This window comes from Rasamsonia emersonii (genome assembly GCF_000968595.1).
Source record: "Rasamsonia emersonii CBS 393.64 chromosome Unknown ctg1118621760074, whole genome shotgun sequence".
Lineage (NCBI taxonomy): Eukaryota > Fungi > Ascomycota > Eurotiomycetes > Eurotiales > Trichocomaceae > Rasamsonia > Rasamsonia emersonii.
In genome coordinates, this window is record NW_013563213.1 from 95,933 (window position 1) to 116,764 (window position 20,832).

The window sequence follows — 20,832 nt, forward strand, 5'->3', positions numbered from 1 at the left end:
TCGTTGAGAATATCGTTGTAAATTTCTTACACGATGCTCACAAGTCGTAAATTCATCGAAGCTGTCGTTATCACCTGACCCTGTTTCTTCCTCTTCAGGGTCACCCCTTGCGGAAAGTTTACATCCATGAAGTCGCTATAAGATGTTGGCAAGAGATTGGACGTAAGATGTTTCTGCACTAATGGCCAGCAGCTTTCCACATAAATAAGTTCTTTGCAAGAATTTAGGAATCGTGGGCGAGGCGGTAACTGAAGCCTGGAATGGAGCTTGGAGCCCTGGCCCTAAAGCCTAGGTAACCCTAATCAGAATCGTGTTGGGATACCTGGCAGATTGTCGATCGATATTATCTGTTTGCCATTATTTTCATGACGGTTATTCGACTTGGATTAAGCTAATATTTTCATTCTCGGACAAGTAAGGGTGTGATGATCCGACCTTCGTCAACAAGTTCTGTTACTGCCTACCTAGGTAAGAGGTAGTGTGACGGGATGGATCCACAAACTGTAACTCGACAACAAACATATAGTAGATCAGACACTCTGACAACACGTTACTCCACAAGTATTACTTCATCGTATCAAGATTGGAGAAGGATATTACTTAAAGGACTCTTAATTGCTTGACTAGATACAGGCACATACGTGATGGACAGGATAGAGAATATCATTACGGATGAGACGCTGACCTCAGACCAGGTGTGGTAGTCAGAGGGCTGCCAAATTGCTAAAGCGCAATGTTGGGTCCTCTCACATTAGATCATCATCAGCCAGCGATCATGGGGCCCCAATTTTTGTCACGATAGGTGTCCGGCAGCGTAAATTACACGTCCGCCATCTGGCATACACAAAGGCATACCAACTCCAGGCAGAAACAGGAACCATATTGAATAACCCAGTCTTTGGCCCCCTTCAAGGACCTCGTCTCCAGGACGTCATTGGTCACCCGGTGCTAAACTCCTCAGACGGCGTCGTCACTGGATGTTTCGCGTCTTACAGCTCCATCATCCCCTGAGCCAACACGCAGGTGGCGGAGGTGTGGAAGCTTGCCGGGCGGGGGTTAACTGTACAGTCCGGACACCACTCGTGTACGCGTTCCTCGTGGGCATGGTCCTGAATCTGGTGACTGGAGGTTTTGGAAAGAGTTGTTGTATTGTTATTGTTGTTGTTATGTTATCAATTTGTTGTTCAATCGGAGTTCGTTCGGAGGAAGGTGGAAGTTCGTTCGGCGGAAGGAGGAGATTCCTTCGTAGGAGGAGGAGGACGTTCGGAGGGAGGAGAAGGAGGAGGAAGAGGAGGGAGGAGGACGGAGGACGATAGTAGACGTGTTTTCGATCCTAAATCAAACCAGTAGAAGATCAGTAGTAGCTACTGTCCATTCACGAGTGCATAGAGGAGGGAGGAGAAGTATATCACGGTTGAATAAGATGAATGTGTTGAGTCAAGTCACTTCTGGTAGTTGAAGTCAGGTGGATTGAGGTTCAGTGAGTGAAGAGAAGAAAGACAAGAGAAGGAGTCGATTGAAGAGGTGACAAAAGGGGTATTTATATCTCTGTAGATGACGCTAAAAATTAAGCGAATGGCTTCGATTTGTGCGATTTGAGGGCCAGATCACCCAGATCAGTGAAAGAAAGTGATCTGGGAGGCTGGGAAGGGTCTGTCTGTTGATTTCTACGCGTCTTGGTGATCTGGGACGTGATTGTGTACGTGGATGTGCTGCTGGGAGGCCCCCGAGGACGTGACGGCTTAGGGCAAGGCGTGGGCTCGCGCCCATGTTTGCCTGTTTTGACCAGGGCAGAACCAGAGTCAGACTCGTTCAAAGGAATCGGTGATTTACGGGACCTTGCCTCCTCGAAATCGAGTTCATTAATGACTACGATATCTCGTCTATCAAAAGGAATCTTATATATGGGCCCTGAAGGTCAGAAATGATATTGCCTGATGTAGATAGACTTCAGCTATAGAATATCTCCACAAAATACACAATGCAAGCGCTGCAGGTCTCACTTCGACCGACTTGTTTGAAAAAGAAATGTTACTTGAGTACGCGTATCAAAGTTGCCTACTTTCAAGTCTACTTCCCAGGCAGGCTTCACGCTCGTACTCTGCACCAGACAATGTTTCTCATATTAGGCAATTTTTATCATTTACTCTCTGGGTGGGCTTCCTAACCATATGCGCTATATATGCTTCTTATATCTCTTAGTGATATGGAGTATGACTAGTTTTGCAATACGACCGTCATATTCTTGCTAGATTCTATTTACAGAAATCAAATCATGAACTTCAGTCTATGCTGAACGTCGTGAGAGCTCTTCAACAAATGTCGACCCCCATCGAGCACTATATCATTATATCAGAGAGATGTCGTGAGCCTGGCAAAAGGTAGGGTTCTTACCTCGTGTTCGTATTTATAAAATCTCGGAGCTTTTCGTACCGTTCCTTGCGCTCTTGTTCTGACATGGTGAGTCCCTTACGTACAGCTGCGGAAATCTCCTTGAAATTGGCGGGATGAAAGTTGACGCTGCCCTGTCCCATGAACGATGCTGCACCGGTAAATTGCGAAAGCACAAGAACCCCGTGTTTCGCGGCCTGGCAGGCAACGTACTCGAAGGCTACGAGATTCATTCCATCTCGAGTCGAGGTCAGAAGACAGACATCGGCAATCGAATACAAAGCTGTCAGCTCGGTAAACGGGATGGAACGATGGAGGTATATGATGGGCGTGGACTCAGGTTTGCCTGTAGAGATTAGCGAGAACTCACATGAGGTTGGTCAGTGGTGGATTCAGCGTACTGAATTTGCCATTAATCTTGCCAACGGTACAGCTTATTTCGGTTTCCAGCTCTTGGTACTCTTTGACATCCTCTCTGCTAGGAACAGCAACCTGAATGAGAACAACCTTCCCAACCCAATCCGGATTGTCGCTGAGAAACTGCTCGAATCCGTGGAGCTTCTGGACAAGACCTTTGATGTAGTCAAGCCTGTCAACGCCAAGGATGACCTTGACATCCTTGTATCGCTCGCTCAATTCCTTGATTCGCTCTTGGACCTCTGTCTTTTTGAGCGTATCTTCGAACTTTTGTGGATCGATTCCAACCACGAATTTATCCGTCTTGACCAGCCGATCTTTGTATAGAACCGTGCTATCCTGGGGCTGCGCGCCTCTGTCCGACAATTAGAGAAGTCTCGTGATACTGGGGGTGCTTCTGAGAACTCACAATATCTGCTGGCTGCTCGCGATGAAGTTGATTCGGTAGTTATCGGTGTGGAATCCGACAAGAGTACTGGAGAGCATTCCTTCCAGAATCTCCTTGCAAACAGGAAGCGCGCGAAACGCCTCTGGAGCTGGAAAGGGCGTGTGCAATGAGAACCCTATGGCTGCTGCTTTTCCTTTCTTCGCCAGGCGCTCACGCAGCAGCTGCGGAAGGAGCATCAGGTGATAATCGTGCACCCAGATGAGGTCTCCGTATTGAGCCGCTTCCGCAATCTCATCGGCGAATATTTCATTGACACGGCGGTAGGCAGCCCAAGGTCCATCGCTGAACGTTACTCCTGACTGATAGTGCAAGATGGGCCAAAGGATGGAGTCTGCCAGTCAACCAGTGAGTAAACTGCTCTTACTACAATTGTTTCAGACTGGGCAAATTGTATTCTTACTTGAGAAGCCGTTGTAGTGGTCGTGCGCAAGGTCTTCATCGAGGAAGATTGGGATTGCATCATGGGCCTCCAGACTCCTCCGGACCTCTTCCTTTTCCGCTGGCTCCTTGGGGTTGAGCCCCGGCCATCCAAACCATCGGAAACTGGTTGTTTTGGTAAGGCCCGACAACGAGGTGACCAGCCCACCACTCGACAAACTTGACTGGTACGATCCATCTTCGGCGCGTTTGACCGAGAGCGGCAGACGGTTTGAGACAACGATGAGATTGCGCTTATTTCCTTCGCCGACAGGCATCTCGACGAGATATGTGCGGTGCAACTGAAGCGGAATCAGGCCTCGGCTGCAGTCGCTCAGCAGTTAAATACACGACCGTATGCTAGTTACTGGTCAGAACAGACGTAAGAATCGCCTCCTGGGAATTGTCCCAAAGAATTCCACACCAGTCGATTTTGCATTGCTGGCAGCTGACATGGTAAGAGACATCCTCAGAGCCTGCAGCCACGTGTGGCTCGTACATACCGCGAGTTCTACGTCAGTTGAAGTAGGATGGCAAAGGGGCAACAGCAATTACAAGCCACTACACCGATATCATAACGATCTCGCGGAGGAGTGAATATGGTAGATGTGGGGAAATTTCCTGCCCTAGCCAGGCAATTTGCACGTTTCAGGCCGTGCATGGTTGAACCAGACATCAAACTTGAACCACTGGATGGAAAAGGGTTCCTTCCGTGGCAAACCCTCTAGATGTCCTCAACTTGGGCCTTTCCAGGGTACTGTCAGCGAGGAACTCAGAGGATGCTTTGGGATTACATCATTATGAGAACTCCATCGCGATGAACAGGAAACAATTCATAACGAGATTCAATGCGTCCTCATCGTCCCGTATTTGCGAGGACACAGCTAAGTCAACAAAGATGGCCCTATCCTGGCTTATGACATGCTACCTTCGTTATCAGTGTGACTGACAGGATACATATTCAGTAGAGACGACCCATCCTCGACCCGCGGCGTCGCCAATCATGTCATGCAAATCTACTCTCCCAGAAGATCCTCCCCGGACGCAGGATAAAATTCCAGTTCCACTTGCTGTCTTTTTATAGGATGCCTCTCTTTTCTTCCAACCAGAACCAATTCCATCGTTTGGCTCTACTATTTCTCTGAGGCTCGACCAACTTCTCGACTTCTGCAAACTGATGGTAAAAATCTAGACACTGAAGATTCAGGTGAGTACCGGTTGGCTTGATCACCTTTCCGGAAACAATTTCCTTGACAGGCAACTCGACCTTGAGATTAACCGTCGTCTACAGGCTTATGGTTGGAGAACTCACAAAACATCAACGGTAGATCATACTAGAATCCCGTGGGTCTCAAATATATATTTCGGCACGTGTCGTGTACTTCGTCTTTCTCGAATAACTTGCCTGATCTCCGTTACCAATTTCTGGGTGGAGGGAACTTCGGGCCGCATCAATAGGAAGAGCATGACAGTTTTCATCAGTATCCTGAGGCCGTCGTTGACTACTGCACAGAGAATCTGCCACTTCGTTGTTGAAGTTGGTCTCAATGACGCTGTATATTTCCGCAGATCCAAAACGCACTCCTGAAGGGTTGAGAACACCGTCTGATCGACCGAGGAAGATAACCTGTCTTGTTACAGGATGGAATATGGCTGTGAACTAGCTCTATGTACGCTTCTTCCAGAGTTCGCGCCCAGTGGATGCGGGGAAAGCGACCTACCTATGCTATCTGTACGGAGCACGCGGGAGCACTGCAGCGCCAATTACAGCCTTGCGCGAATGTCTAGACTATTATATCTCTCCGGTAATCTACCTAACATACTATATAGCAGCAAGTCTAGAGACAAGTTCGCTTATAGACATCGGCTCCGGTACCTTATCAGCATTGAGTCAAAAGGTCGAAACTACGGTGGAGTCAGATCATAGGCAAGCTATGATAAGACTTCCCTCGACGGTAGAGTGTTCGAGAAAATAAAATACTCAGAAAACCGAAGATTTCTTTCCGGATCCATTATACGGAAACACGGGCAGGCGTACTCGAAGCCCAGGTACATGGTCAGCCTACATGTCCTAATCTGAATAAGGTAACTTGCAGACACTAGGTAACCGTGCCGCTCATACTCCGTAAACCCCAGATGACACAGAATGAGTCGAAACTAAGTCACTCTCACTCACATGCTGTACGTCATTCTGGTCGACAGCAGTGACGCATGCGGCGGCTAACCAGAAGTCGAGGCGTCCTGTCCCGTGACGCCGGTGATGTTGGCGATCGAATCAGCTGACGCGCATTGGCGATGACCACTTGGGGAGGGCTGTGGGTCCTCTGTCCATCCTAAATTAGAACAACCCTAGACCTCCAGCTCGAGAGATTCCTCCTAGCAACGATAATGGTAACGGCATAGTAATAGAGGAACATCAAAGGCTCCAAGACTCAGACAGGATCTGTTGTTGGCACATGGCCAGTACTTTGGAGCTTCGAGGGACCTTTGGGTTAGCGCCGGCGCCCCGCATAATCGCATCATAGCCCCCTGGGCAGTTGATTGCCTAGTAGAAGGTCCCTGTTGACTCAATCGCATCACCTGCAGCTGCGAGCACGAGCAGCGTCCAGCGGCTAGGATCTACCTAGGTAAAGATGACCTGACTGGTCTGACGAAATCACGGGAAGAGGTTTGTCTGGAAACAGCTCTGTTTATCCCTTCCCTCCCGGGTAACCGTGGGAATGGCCGCCTCACCCGGGGGAAGACATACCTAGTAAGGTCCGCGATAAGACGCACAGCGATAGAGCGACCGAGATGGGACCCGAAGCTCCAACACGCCCCGGGGCTGCTAATGGCCCCGTCCCGCCGTGGCCACCGTCCCATGGATGGCGTCAAGGGCTGTGACAGGGCAGCTCGAGCTTCTCCCCTGTCCTCTACCAAACTGTGACGCGCAGGGCCCGCCTGTGCCGTTGTTCATCTGCCCTCCCGAAACCACCCGGTCGACAAGATATAACATGAGTCGGCCAGGCCCTCATGTTTGCCTTTCTTCTCTTCTGTGAGTTGGTGAGGGTCGATCTCGACACCCCCCTCTGAGTCAGTGCTTCCAGATCCCTCCTGCTGCCCCGTCTGGCTGTGACGCTGTTGCCGTTATCAGCTATCAGCTCCAGCTCCAACAACGCGTTCCGGGTACCCGCGCTCCCGAGGTCGTTGGTGACTCGGTCACGAGTCAACAACCCCTTTATTAACTGGGCTTGAAACTGGGGTCTAGTTATTACGTACATACCATACTTCCCAGGTGTCCCTCTATCTGCTCTCCTCTGGTTATCAGGTGCATACTATTCGAAAACGATCCGATCTACACGTTGCATCTGCCATAGAAACCATGGCGGACCTGCGTCGGTCAGGCACTGAGGCCAAGCGTGACCACGACCACAAGGCCAAGTGGGCATATGGTGCTCGCAGCCGGAAGGCAATTCGATATCAGAGCGAGTATGATACCGATTTGTCTCGTCCGCAGGTCCCCTTCACCCACTACAAGGCGTAAGTCTGGGCTCATCTCCACCTCACTCTCCCAACTCAACTCACACACCATCAGGTGGCAACGCGCCTGCAAGCGGTTGGAGGAGCCGAACATCAACGAAGCCGCCCGGTCTGCCCGCTTCAGCCTTCGTTGCGATGTGAAAGAGGCCCTCAGCAGCGGAACATCCGACTCGTCCGCCGATGAGGCCGTCCACGAGAGCACCGCAACAGATGCCGTGATGGAGATGGAGGATGACGACCCGCTGAACTCCTATGACGCATCTGGAAACAGTATTTTCTCCGCGGCTGTCTCCAGGGCGGTAGAGAAGTATGAGACCAAGGTGACCGAGAAGCTGGTCAAGGAATACGAGTTTGTGTCCAAGGACGACGGGCCTGGAAATGGCTACGTTGCCGACGTGGACGACTTTGAGCTGGTCGACCACGCTGAGATCTAGCAGCTGACATCGACCCGTTCTTTTATTTTTCTCATTTTTGGCGTGTCGTTCTTTGCCATACGTTGACACGGGAGCATCATGATACCATTACGCGAAAGCGACCTTTTTTTTTTTCAACTGGATACACTGGGCATCAGGAGAGGAGCGGCGCTCTTTGAGGACTTGAGCCTGTAATATATCGGATGGGCATTGGAATCGGTTGGTTGGGATTCGTTTTGGGTTGGATATGTGCTTGTGTCTGCAGCCTGCCAGCAGTTAGTAATTGTTTCCATCAGAGAGGCATACATTACACAATCTAATGGATTTTTCCACTACCACTTCTACCACATTTTAAAAGAATTCGCGATGGTAAATATAGATGCAAGGTCTAAGATGGACTGGGTCTTCAGTGCTGAGATCGACGGACTCGGCTCTAGCGCTGCACCCTGCAGCCGCTAAGCATTTCCAGCCCACAAAACCCGCAATTATCAGACGGGGAATCCCCAGATTCTGCAAGTCTTGCTGAAAATAGTATCGTGGATTGGTCTCTATTTGAATTGGTATTTATTTCCTGTCCATTGTATGTACTGTACAAATTGAAAGATAATGGTCTAATGATAAGGAAAGACCTACTTCTGAGTGGTTTGCCTGTCTGTATTGTTTCTGTACAGCTTCTCAGTGAATTGGGCTTTTTTTCAGCCCACTAGGCAGGACTTTTTTTTATTGTTGTGTTACATTGTTCCTACTCCCATGGTGTTCCTCTTGACTATTATTTTCGCTTGTTTTGCGGAGAATCTCGCTTTGAAAATACGAAGTAAACACGACGGACCTATGTGTACTGCACAACGAGTCCACCAGATTCCTACCAAAAGGCAGTCTCACAACAATAGATTCCAAAGTTTGTACGGAGTAGTTGCAGAAAGAATAAAAATAGAAATCACATTAAGAGTAGGTAAACAAGGACACGGCCATACTCCGTAGGGCTGAGGCTTGAGTTGACATGGCCGGAATAACCGCTTAGTCGCCGGGGATCGCAGGCTTGGCGGGCGATTGCATTGTTTACAACCCCCAAAACAAATCAAATTAATTTCATCGCAACTCCGCCCATCTCTCTCCGCCTGGCCAGCAGCATCCTCCCCTGCCACCCAGCACAATGGAGAAACGATCAACGGAGAGTCCAATGGACTTTGAGTGGCAGACTCGCGCTCCAGGCGATGTCACGTCACCCTTCTACCAGCTCAGCATGCAGCATGAGAATGAGAAGAAGCGTAAGGATTACGCCCGCTCGATTCCTTTCCCCTTGTTGACCAGCAGGTCCAGGTCCGCACAGCGTCTTCGATTCGCCCACGAAGAAACCTCTGCCTTCTCTCAGAGAGCCTAACTCGCAGACTTTTCTCTTCTCTCAACCGCCTCCCCAGTCATCCCCGACTCGTCCTGATGCCATCTTCGGCAAGCCTGCCTTCACCACCCCTCGCAAATTCGATCTCGACTTCTCCTCCGGTGCGGAGAATGCCTCGTCCCCCGAAAACGCTGATAATGACGAGACTCCTGAGCCGACCCCGAAGAAAGAAAAGCGCAACTCGCTGTTTGGGTTGTATGGACGATTTGCTCCCAGTCCTGGACGAGGAGAGATTCCCCGTCTGAACAACTACTCCAATGCGCTGGCACGGCGGGTGCAGAAGAGGCGGCGGCGTGAACGGGAGTTGGATCGGCGACTTCGAAGAGACAGCGACGATGACAGTGAACGGCCCAGCAGTAGTGAGGGAAAAGCAGCGAAGGAGAAGCAGCAGCAACAACAGCAGTTGCAGCAGCCACCCTCCTCCCGTTACTCCTCGTTTTCGGAGTTCTTTGCTCTACTCGAGGCACATCCGAATGTGCCTGCCATTTTGTCGTGGTGGGCACAGCTGGTTGTGAATCTCTCGCTCTTCTCATTGACCGTCTACGTCGTCTTTTCCTTCGTCTCCGCCATCCGAGCCGAGTTCGATCAAGCAGCAGCAGAAGTTTCTGATGGAATCTTGGCGGAGATGGCGGTGTGCGCGAAGAACTATGTCGATAACAAGTGCGGTAGTGGGGAGAGGCTTCCTGCTCTGGAGACGGTGTGCGAGAATTGGGAACGGTGCATGAATCGGGACCCGGCCAAGGTTGGACGTGCAAAGGTGTCGGCGCACACTATGGCCCTGATCATCAACAGCTTCATCGATCCCATCAGTTGGAAGGCAATCGTATGTTCTTTTTGACTCATGTGGTAGTTTTGTGCTAACTGTGCAATAGCTTTGCTTTCTGGCAACCATTTCGACGGTCACCGTGGTGAGCAACTGGTCATTCCGCTCCTTTCGCAACCGTCTCCATCAGCAAGAGTACATGCATCCGCATTCTGTACCGCAACCATCTCATCAGCCCCATCAACCGGCGCAACTCCAGCCTTTACAATATCCTAATGCTAGCAATAATCTTAGTCTCGATCCTGGCAAGACAGCAAACCGGGAGGGAAGTCCTGTGCGCAAGCCCAGTTTCGAGCAGAAGAAGGATGAGCCTCTGATGCTTGAAGACACGCCCTCTCGGTCGATGGAGTTTGTCACGGAGAGGAGTCGCGAGCGCGAGCAGCACATGCGTACTCCCAGTCCTTCGAAGAGAGATCGAAAACTGTTTTAGCAGAGTAATTCTGCACGTACACTCTCTTCTATCATATGGTTTCTTTCGTCTTGTCGACGCTTATTATCCCATCGATAGCGTTTTGCATTGGATTGGACTGCTAGTGTACTAGTGACGTGCTTTTTTTTTCCTCTGGTGTTTCTGCCGGTTATTCTCTGGCGCATACATGGGCATCTGGTTGTTTCACTTTGTTTGTGGGTTTGTATGGGTGGGATTTGGGTTATTTTGGCTTGATTATGTTTTCCTTAGCAATTTTTTAATTTTGATTTTTCTCTTCTCGGGTGTATAATAGAATCATATTTCTGCAAGTACAGTACATGTAAATAGCTCGATTGAAATCGCAGAATCTTGATCTATGATTTGTCTATTCGTGCTCATCAAGTTTACGTTGATGTGCGGAGAGACCAGTCAAGAGAGCGCTTTCGCTCTGCATGCAAAGCAAAGGTAATGATTATCAACAAGCCTTACGGAGTACATTTCTCGCTACACTCAAGTGGTTTGAAGGGGAAAAAAAATATCAGGTATATGGCAAGAGCTTTTTGATCTTTTTGGCTTCTCAGGCCCACCTACTCTATAATATAGTCTTTATCATTATCATCCACCTCCCAGGCGTGCTTTTATATCCCTTGCTAAATTCTTGCCATATCTAATATTATTTACAGAAGCACGTGGCAGTATGCAAGAAACGGAAATCAACAATATTCTTTATAGTAGAGGTGATTACTCGCATGGGCAGTTCTTGACTTCGGCAAGCTCGGCTCTAGGAATAATCTAGATTCTAGACAGAATATCACTCCGTAAGCAGGCTGAACTAATGCGATAGCTAGGTAGCTTCCTTCAGCTTCCAAGGTTGTCTAATCCCAACCTCTCCCACTCTGCAGTAGACAGTCCTGAAGTCAGCACTTTAGCACCCACGCTTGGCGTAACTAATTCCGGGCTTCCTCAATCTCGTTCTTTTTAAGGTAAAAAAGTCATTTTCTTAGCCTCCTTTTGCGGGCCAATCAAGCCTGTTGATGCAACCTCGTAGTGTGTACATCTGGCGTGGCGTGAGATCTTGGTCTGGCTAATGATCTGATAATAATGATTATCAATCTGTTAATCGATCGTATGTACCATTATACCTCACTTAGGCCGTTTTCCCTATATTATTCTTTGATTCAATTATTGAATTACAGGCGCTGGATTTGAGAAAGAAATGACCTGACACTTAGGAATATCACAGGGCTTCGAAAGCTTAACCATCTCCCCAGATGGCAAGAAGCTCTACGTCCTGATCCAATCAGCCCTAAACCAGGAAGGAGGACTGAAGAACAAACACTGGCGATACGCCCACTTTGTCGAATACGACGTCTCCCAGCACGAGCCGGTTTACAAAGCGGAATATGTCGTGCCCCTGCCGCTGTACAACAACACGACAACAAAGTCGCCGCTCAGTCAGAGATCCACTATGTCTCCGACACGCAGTTCCTCGTGCTGGCGCGGGACTCCAACGCGGGCCACGGCCAGACCGACTCAGAGAGCTTGTACTGCCACGCAGACGTGTTGCGTTCGACATCGCTGACGCGACGAACGTCAAGAAGTCCATGGGCAACGACGCATTCAACGGATCGATTGCGACGACCGACGACCGGCACGCTGCACGCGGGCATCCATGGAGCCGGCACGGTACTGCCCCTGGCTCGACTTCAACGTCAACAGCCAGCCAGCTGAACCGGTTCGGGGTGCCACAACGGCGGCGCGCAGGACGCAGGCTTGCTAGCAGAACGAGAAGTGGGAGAGCCTCGCCTTGCTTGCTGCCTGTTGATGTTGACCTTGAGGGAGGTGACGACAGCGGGTAGGGGGAGTATTTCCCCTTCTTCGTTCAGTGATAACGATTTTAGCACCCAGGATGGTAGGTAAGCCCAATCCCCAATTCTTGGAATCAGTAACACTCTGACATGATGTATGTACTGTACATACACAGGATATCAGAACTTCGGCCGCTTCCGATACAAGGACGCGTCAGGTAACTTACAGTCTGGACAATCAGGCCTTTGTGTTCAAGGTTAAGTTGCCCGGGGGTACGCGACCATTGGAGGAGTAGAAATTTCGCCAAGCAGGAACCTGTTGAAAAGTAAAGTCAACAAAAGGCTGTATAGGCATATACATATATATATATATATGTATGTATGTATTCTGGGACAGGAATTCCTTGGGTCTATTTATTCTATTCAACTAGCTTGAGTGAGATGTATATACATACGTACATATATACATACGTACATACATACATATTTCGCCCTTGTAGCTGACCACACAACAACCTTTTGAACTTGTTAGAATACAGGAACAACTTGTTTCTATCTATCTAATCTATCTTGGGATGCATTACTGAACGTGACTTTGTGTAGGTACCTGGGTAGGCGGGCGGAATTACCTAACTTGGTAAGTTGACTGTATTTATCTAATATTCCATCTGACATGGGGTAAATGGTGCAATTATTAGAAAAGAGATTAAGGCAGGAGTTATACTGGACATACAGTTATTTACCTTGAGAGAGTTGCGAGCCAGTTAAATACGAAGTGTGTATGGATGTTGTGGATTCCCTGCGAAAATATATTTTTGTGTTCTTGGCTGTTCGTATAAGAGTCGAATATTATATTGTAGGAAGTGACGAGCAGATCTAGACTGGTCTGGACTGGTTTGCTCTGCTCTATCAATCACCGATGGAACCTAACCTCGCGAGCGAGGGAGATAACTTGAGTACTGTTTAATACCCCCTGCAGCTAGGTTTTCGTATCAATATCGACACTAGGATTGTGAGTGGATGAGCCACATACTTTAGAAGTATGCTCGTGCAGAGGCTACTGACAAATCCTCAGATTTATATGTATCTACGCAATATGGGTATATCGAGAGTGAAATTGCTCGTGAAAATTTCTTATAATTATACTGTTCCTTAACCCTCCTTATAACTCCATCGCCATACCAATCACACCCTGGGTGTTTGCTCCATAAACAAACATAAAAGTAAAATTAGAAACAAATGAATATCATCCCGGCAAATTGATATCAAAATCCTCAGAATTGCCCGCCACCCTCCCTACAATACACCGCGTGCGATCCAACAGCGCCTCCAACCCCGGCGACATCTGCCGATGCTGCAGCAAATGCTCCATAAAACTGGCCAAGTTCCCAAAAGCCGGTGCGGGGCCGCGGCGCTCAGCGCAGCAGAAGATACACCCAAACGTCCCCACCGAACCGTCCGTTCTCTCGGGCACGCGCTTGCAGTGGAAGTGAGACTTTGCCAGAAACACCCAGCGGTAGCGGATGCCCGTCGGCTCGTGGACGCGCACTTGATTGTCGTATTTCCATGTCGACCGGGCCGATTGCCCCCTTACGGGCCCTTCGTAGCAGCATTTTGAGCAGCGCCAGTAGGGGATCTCGTTGTACATCCCTGCGGGGCGCATGCGGATTGAGAATGCTTTCTTCTTTAACCCTACCTGCAGTTTCCATGCTCCCTTGCAAAACCCCGCGTAGTTGTTCTCTTCGCATGGAAGGTAGAGACTCATCGATGTCCCGCTCGATATGGGAATGGGCAACGTGGTGCCGCTTGTGGACGAATTGCTGGAATGTCCTGAGATGACTGACGAGGCCGTCCGGGCGTGTGTAGGGATGTTTCTTTCTGACGTTCGTTCGGAATATACACTGCCCCAGACGTCCGGGTCAAAGACGTCCATCGCTTCTGGATCGTGGGATCGTTCGGGGGCAATACTCGATGCTGAATCCTCCTCGGAACCTGTCTGCGCCCATGGGTTGACCTCATCGGGAGAGTAGTATTCGCCCTGAGAACTGCGACCCGGCAACATTGGTCGTCTCCGAGGGTTCGGAAACATCGACATCCCAACCTCTAACATGTCATTATGCATCCGGCCTGGTTTCTCCTCCGTCTCAGATACAGGCGCGATGTGGAATTGATCCCCATGACTATGACGCTGTGGGGTCCGGATCCGCCAGTTGCTGAAGAGGGACCGTGTTCGAGTGGGCAGGGACAGGGACGAACCCCCGGATGCCCGCCTTGCGTCCTGCGTGTTTGTATTGTGTTGTTCAGATTGATTGAAGTGCGGATGGGCAGGCGCGCTGGTGGACAAGGCCGACGACTGACCGACGAAACTTCCCGTTGACGAGAAGGTGCTGGTATATGAGAACAGATGATGATCTGGAGGAGTTTGAGAAAGCGGCGAGGACCCCCCTCCGCTAGGAAGATTTGGCACGATAGGATGACCTCTTAGCGGCTCCGCTTGAGCCAGCCTCTGATACAGCTGGCATAATGCCATGACGGCGTCGACCCGGCTGTTGTCCGAGGCAATCTGCAGGGTAACGAAGTCAAGTTCCACATCGTGTGTCAATGACGCAGACAGGTTCGATAGTAACGCCATCTGTAAGTTGATGATAATGTCTTTCAGTTGCTCCCGGGCGATTTGGTCACCTTGTGCGTATCGCTGGACAGGGTCTGTCAGCTGTTATTTTTCCTGCACATGCCTCTTGTATCAACTCACCTCTCCAAACCGTCGATAATCGTTGTCGTATTGACCCTTTACGATAACCGGACCGAGGCTGAGCGAGGTTTCGAGATCCTGTGTTGGACGATGCTCCAGAGCCTGCTTTCTTTCCAATCTCCTTGCCTTGATGCGGCTGACCAGCTCGCTTCCATCATGGTAGGCAGAAATAACTGTGATGTATCAGCCAGAGATCTGTAACACTGACCTTTCAAAAGTAGTTTTATGGAGCTCAATAAACATACTCGCTGCCACGCACGACACGACCGCTAACACCTCGACGCCTGTCATTGTCACCCACACTGGATCCAGCGGAAGGGCTGAGCGCGATAAGAGAGCGCTGCTCAGCCTAAAGATTGTAAAAGGTACACTGCGCTGAAAATGCAGTGAGCAAAGGTCCGTTAACTCAATCTGGAAGGAAACAAGCCGTGATTGTATGTACAATCGTAGAACAAGAAATCTGAAGAATATTATTAAGTAACCAAAAAGAAGGAAGAAACAAGGCTGCTGCCTGTCTCACGGATAGTAATGGTATATATTAAAGCTGGGCAACAGGGAACCAAGGTATGAGCTGTCGACTGCTTGCGCCTCACGGCCTATGAGCCTCTCGATATTAAATCGGCCTGTAAGCCACCTCCCGGGCACCAACACGGCGACATGCCCGCCATCGGGCGTCCTGCGCCCCATGTACAGGGTTCATGGGCAGGTTACATAATTCCTAGCAGTCGCGTACTTTATCGTTTGTGTCCAGTAGAAACGGCGATATACTGTATGCCTGCTAGATCAGCTCGAAGGTCAGGTCTGGAACTGGCAGACATGACGCAGCAATTTGCGGACAGATCAATGCGACAATTGTGTCTGTGTTCGAAATGTTGGATAGAAGCCTCAGATTGATAGTGCAGCGTGATTCTCACAGTCGACAGCAGTCATAGCATTACAATTTCTAAACATACCAATTTAGGAACTTTTGCAAATTCCAATCTTTCCTCACATCAATCTGTAAACTGACCCGATATCGCTGTTGACACGATTGGGCCATCTAAGCCACATTGAAATATACTCCGGAGTAATGCTGCTAATAATGCTGGCCTTGACAGAGCGTGCCCCACGGGCGTGATCGGAGCTTTGAGTCCTCTCTGTACGGGTTAAAGTTAGCCCTATATGATTCTGGACATGGGCCATGACTCCCGTCGTGGGGACTCGCTATTACCAACAAGGGCACCCACTGCGATAGAGAAGAGAAGAGGACAGTGCGCACTGGCTGGATGTTCCGTGGAAGGGCATTTGTGGTTTGGTTGGACTTGCAGCCTGCAGATAATTACGCCATAGAACGCCTACGGAGTAAGCCAGGCGCTATCTATCATCGCGACTCGTGAGATAGTTTCGGCTGCGTCTTCTCGGCACGGACTGAGTTCCGGACCCTGATATCAGTTTCATTACTTTGTACCGATGAAAAATTGAGATAGATGAACTGGTTAGTAGACTTGATAGAAGCATAGGCAAGTGACTGGGGATTAGAGAAATGAGAAAGCACGGGAAGTCCTCGTTGTTAGGGTCACGTGCATAAATGTTCACATTCCTACAGATGACAGAAATATACTACGAAAATAGATAGCTTCATTTTACCGGGAAACTTCAAAAACATACCATTCCGCCTATGATATGAGAGACCCAATAAAAAGAAATGCAGAGATCATCACAATTCCCAACGCCGTCGAGCATGTCCAGCAGCTCCAATCGTAATCGCATGAGAAAAGAAGTCATAAGATCCCAATAGACATCGTAACGAAGCACACGCACATGAAACAAACCATATCATGAAACCGCCTTGCTGAAACAATATCTCGCTGACCCGCTGAATCCAAGATTATCCACCAAAGACAAAACAAACAAATGCCCGAATGCCCACAAAATGCCTGGATGAGAGTAGCCGTAATTCGCATCGTGATCGGTAGAAAGAAAGCATAGAAAAAAAACAAGATCATGATGTCTTGGAAAGAGCCTATGTCAGCAACATGAGCTTTTCTGTTTGGCCGCCTGCGTCGGAGACTGAATCTCTTCGCTCGTCAGCCCAGGTGGAAAGCCCAACCAGCTTCGTCGCTTGTCAGCACCACCTAGTCGAAGGCTCCCATTACCGTCGATACCGGCCTGGTCATGAGAGGCATTACGACCGTCTCCGTTGGCTGCGCCCCCCAAAGAAGAGCTCGATTCACCCAGCTGCTTGTTTCGCTGCTCAACCAACTTGCGGGCGATGACGCGGAATACTTCCTCGACGCCTTCGCCATCCTTGGCACTGATCTCGTGGCAACAGTCCCAGCCGATATCCTGGCCCCAGAAACCACTGCTGCGCTTGCTGTCCGGGCTGTGGAGGCTACTGGAGGTTGTTATGTTGCCATATCCGGCGGTGGGTGGCGGAGTCGACGCCTGAGACGGATAGAGCTGTTCGGCGACGTAGGCGATGGTGCGCTCGAAGGGCACCTTGCGACGAGACGGATCGAGGGCGACGATGTCCGATTTAGTGCCCACTACGTGGATGACGATGGGGTTGTCATCTCCCAGATTCTTCTTCAGCTCCTGCAACCAGCCCGTCATTTCTCGGAAGCTATTCTCGTCCGTAATGTCGTAGCAGAGCAGGCAGGCATTGGCGCCACGGTAGTAGAGACGCGAGATGCTGCGGAAGCGTTCCTGGCCGGCCGTGTCCCAGATTTGAAGGCGCACGATGGTATCTGAGGTACTGTCGAGGACGCGTTTGGTGACAAACGACGCACCGACGGTCGAGGTGGTGTTGGCCGGATCGAAGGTGTTCTTAACGTAGCGATTCACAAGCGAGGTCTTGCCGACACCTGGACAGATAAGATATTTAGCAAAAGGAACGGCAGATAGTAAAAAATAATGTTGACAAACCTTGGGCGCCTAGCACGACGATTTTGGCCTCGAGAGAGGAGCTCATTGCGGAGGCTACCGAATCGCGAGGAGAGGCGCGACCGTGAGCAAGCAAGCAGGCTGGATCAGCATAATCCAGCAAGAGAAGTATATACGAAAAAAAAAAACAAGACCAACAAGCGCAAAACGAGTGGAAATAGAGCAAAAGAAAGAGAGGTCTCTGTGAATGCCCGTCCTTGTCCGAGGCTGCTGCGAGTCTCAATGGAGAGGCTGAGCATGCGGAAGGGTCGGTGCGGCACGGCGGGACGAGGTCATCTTGTACCCGGGCAAAGAGTCACGCTGCTGCCATCGCCAGGATCAGCTGGCCCGTTGCTGACTATTCTCGCTGACAATTCCTGCAGGCTGTCTGAAGCATCTGCTGCCTATTGTGAATCATATCTGATCGCTCTCAGTTTCGGCTTGCCCTGGTCGCTCGATCTCGTTCTTACTTGCTTCTAGACAGAATCGGCGGCCTCGTGGTGGGGGACGGCCCGATTGGCGAGCAGGCACGCCAGCTGATTGAGGGGCTGCAGTTCATCATCACGCCTCCACACTACTATTAAATTGCCAACAGCACAGCATCACGGAGAAGACGTCACTGACGAGATCAGCAGACGGCGACCAGATATAAAAACGGGTCGTTTCATGGGCAAACTCGTCATATGGACAACCATCATAGATCCCTAATACGTAGTAATACTCTCCTAGCTGGGGACTTCAACAGCTTATCTGTCCGTTCAGCCGGGGCGCAGATCTCTGTGAGCTTCGAGAGCATTAATCAGTCGGCCGAGAGTGTCCTCCCCGAGGCTCCCCGCATACGGAGCCAACCCGGAAGAGTGGGAAAAGCGTGTGCAAAGCTGCATTCGCCGCGCCGCCATTCGCCAGCGCGCCCTCGGCTTCTCCACGCCCGGCAGCCGTATCGCTGTCATTCGCTCGCCGTCTTTTATCCCGAAGAACGTTCCCCATCGCAGTCCGCCAGTATAGAAAGGCGCCTGGAGAATGCTCTGGGGATTTGCTGATTTAATGGCCTTTCCCCTGGAGGAAAATCAGTTTCTGCCCTGACCTGAAGACAAGGCTTCCTCTGCCTCTTCTACTTCACCGTGGACAATTGTCCAACACCACCCCGCTCCGTCTCGAATCCGCCTTCTCTGCTGTCCATTCTTCTGTCTCTTTTAATTTTTATCCACCATGGCGAAGAAGCTCTCCGGCCATGAAGTCGCCAAGCACAATACCAAGGACTCGTGCTGGGTAATTGTCCATGGAAAGGCCTACGACGTGACTGAATTTCTGCCAGGTAGGCGAGCATGATCGAGAGAACAGCAGGAGAGGATCAGATGCTGACCGTGAGAAGAACACCCCGGTGGCCAGAAAATTATCCTCAAGTATGCCGGCAAAGATGCGACGGAGGAATTCGACCCCATCCACCCTCCGGACACTCTCGACAAGTATCTGCACCCGTCGAAGCATCTCGGCGAAGTCGACATGGATACTGTCGTGCAGGAGGTGAAAGAGCAGGACCCTGCCGAGGTTGAACGCCAGGAGCGCATCAAGCGGATGCCTCCGCTTTCCCAGTGCTACAACCTGCTCGACTTTGAGGCTGTGGCCCGCTATGTCATGAAGCCGACGGCCTGGGCCTACTACTCCAGTGGTGCAGACGATGAGATTGTACGCAATAATAATATCTGGTGTGACTCGTATTGAATCGGTGCTGACTCGAGGGGTGTTTCTGCAGACCATGCGAGAGAACCATTCGGCCTTCCACAAGATCTGGTTCCGGCCTCGGATCCTCGTCGATGTCGAGAAGGTCGACTTCTCCACCACGATGCTGGGAACCAAGGTCTCGATTCCGTTCTATGTGACGGCCACCGCTCTGGGTAAACTGGGGCACCCGGAGGGCGAGGTCGTGCTGACCAAGGCCGCCTACAAACACAACGTCATCCAGATGATCCCGACGCTGGCATCCTGCTCGTTTGACGAGATCGTCGACGCGCGTCAGGGCGACCAGGTGCAGTGGCTGCAGCTGTACGTCAACCGGGATCGCGAGATCACGAAACGCATCGTCCAGCACGCGGAGAAGCGCGGGTGCAAGGGGCTTTTTATCACCGTGGACGCGCCGCAGCTGGGTCGCCGTGAGAAGGACATGCGGTCCAAGTTCTCGGAAGCCGGGTCGAACGTGCAGGAAACCGGCGGGGAGAAAGTCGACCGGTCGCAGGGCGCTGCTCGCGCCATTTCGTCGTTCATCGACCCCAGCCTGTCGTGGAAGGACATCCCGTGGTTCCAGTCGATCACCAAGATGCCCATTGTGCTGAAGGGGGTGCAGTGCGTCGAGGACGTGTTGCGCGCCATCGAGGTCGGCGTCCAGGGCGTTGTCTTGTCGAACCACGGCGGTCGACAGCTCGACTTTGCGCGCTCCGGGATTGAGATTCTGGCCGAGGTGATGCCCGTCCTGCGCGAACGTGGCCTGGAGAACAAGATCGAGATCTTCATCGACGGCGGAGTCCGGCGCGCAACCGACATTATCAAGGCTCTCTGCCTAGGCGCCAAGGGCGTGGGAATCGGCCGGCCGTTCCTGTACGCCATGTCGTCGTACGGCCTGGACGGCGTCGACCGCGCCATGCAACTGCTCAAGGACGAGATGGAGATGAACATGCGCCTGATCGGCGCGTCCAAGATCGAGGACCTCAACCCGAGCCTGCTCGACCTGCGCGGGTTGCAGTCGGGCCACCACGCCGTTGTCCCGCAGGACACGCTGAGCGTGAACGTGTACGACTCGTTGAAGTCGCCGCAGTTCAGCAAGAAGCCCAAGCTGTAGAGTTCTTCTTCTAAGAATCCTTTCTTTACCTCTGTCCTTCATCATGCTCCATGCTATACCCTTCGTTGATAGACTGAAGAGAAAAAAGCCTGTGTAAAACACCAAATCTGCCTCGCTGCATCATGATCCATGAATGTCCGTTTCCACGTTTCTCTGTCTATTTATTTTATTTTGTCTTGTCTTGCATGTACGTACATAGATAGATACATTCGTATGCGAAATCAAGATGTCTGCCTGTCTATCGCTGTATAGATACTACATGCTTGCTTGGTCCAGAAGCTGTTTATTGTAGGAGGATGTCA

The 20,832-nt window shown here is 50.6% G+C and overlaps 7 protein-coding genes across 7 annotated transcripts; 4 read left to right on the top strand and 3 right to left on the bottom strand.

Moving 5' to 3' along the window:
* Positions 1 to 2,390: 2,390 nt before the first annotated feature.
* On the bottom strand, positions 2,391 to 3,951 carry T310_3655 (Alpha,alpha-trehalose-phosphate synthase (UDP-forming); the record flags this gene model as incomplete). The annotated part of the gene is made up of 4 exons (XM_013473483.1): positions 2,391 to 2,737; positions 2,793 to 3,163; positions 3,218 to 3,587; positions 3,657 to 3,951. The coding sequence occupies 4 exons, from the start codon at positions 3,949 to 3,951 to the stop codon at positions 2,391 to 2,393; spliced, it is 1,383 nt and encodes a 460-aa protein (XP_013328937.1).
* Positions 3,952 to 7,034: 3,083 nt separating this feature from the next.
* On the top strand, positions 7,035 to 7,626 carry T310_3656 (uncharacterized protein; the record flags this gene model as incomplete). Its single annotated transcript, XM_013473484.1, has 2 exons — positions 7,035 to 7,192; positions 7,248 to 7,626. The coding sequence occupies 2 exons, from the start codon at positions 7,035 to 7,037 to the stop codon at positions 7,624 to 7,626; spliced, it is 537 nt and encodes a 178-aa protein (XP_013328938.1).
* A 1,132-nt stretch (positions 7,627 to 8,758) lies between these two features.
* T310_3657 (Nuclear envelope protein Brr6) lies at positions 8,759 to 10,257 on the top strand (the record flags this gene model as incomplete). Its single annotated transcript, XM_013473485.1, has 3 exons — positions 8,759 to 8,925; positions 8,978 to 9,827; positions 9,877 to 10,257. The coding sequence occupies 3 exons, from the start codon at positions 8,759 to 8,761 to the stop codon at positions 10,255 to 10,257; spliced, it is 1,398 nt and encodes a 465-aa protein (XP_013328939.1).
* A 1,080-nt stretch (positions 10,258 to 11,337) lies between these two features.
* On the top strand, positions 11,338 to 12,812 carry T310_3658 (uncharacterized protein; the record flags this gene model as incomplete). The annotated part of the gene is made up of 6 exons (XM_013473486.1): positions 11,338 to 11,362; positions 11,480 to 11,922; positions 12,221 to 12,317; positions 12,442 to 12,487; positions 12,648 to 12,681; positions 12,780 to 12,812. 6 exons carry the CDS (start codon positions 11,338 to 11,340, stop codon positions 12,810 to 12,812), a joined length of 678 nt encoding a protein of 225 aa, XP_013328940.1.
* Positions 12,813 to 13,290: 478 nt separating this feature from the next.
* T310_3659 (uncharacterized protein) lies at positions 13,291 to 15,978 on the bottom strand (the record flags this gene model as incomplete). Its single annotated transcript, XM_013473487.1, has 5 exons — positions 13,291 to 14,757; positions 14,797 to 14,969; positions 15,042 to 15,145; positions 15,317 to 15,472; positions 15,788 to 15,978. 5 exons carry the CDS (start codon positions 15,976 to 15,978, stop codon positions 13,291 to 13,293), a joined length of 2,091 nt encoding a protein of 696 aa, XP_013328941.1.
* Positions 15,979 to 16,803: 825 nt separating this feature from the next.
* On the bottom strand, positions 16,804 to 17,746 carry T310_3660 (Ras-like GTP-binding protein; the record flags this gene model as incomplete). Its single annotated transcript, XM_013473488.1, has 2 exons — positions 16,804 to 17,639; positions 17,701 to 17,746. 2 exons carry the CDS (start codon positions 17,744 to 17,746, stop codon positions 16,804 to 16,806), a joined length of 882 nt encoding a protein of 293 aa, XP_013328942.1.
* A 1,160-nt stretch (positions 17,747 to 18,906) lies between these two features.
* T310_3661 (L-lactate dehydrogenase (cytochrome)) lies at positions 18,907 to 20,530 on the top strand (the record flags this gene model as incomplete). Its single annotated transcript, XM_013473489.1, has 3 exons — positions 18,907 to 19,012; positions 19,070 to 19,383; positions 19,451 to 20,530. The coding sequence occupies 3 exons, from the start codon at positions 18,907 to 18,909 to the stop codon at positions 20,528 to 20,530; spliced, it is 1,500 nt and encodes a 499-aa protein (XP_013328943.1).
* Between the last annotated feature and the right edge of the window lie 302 nt (positions 20,531 to 20,832).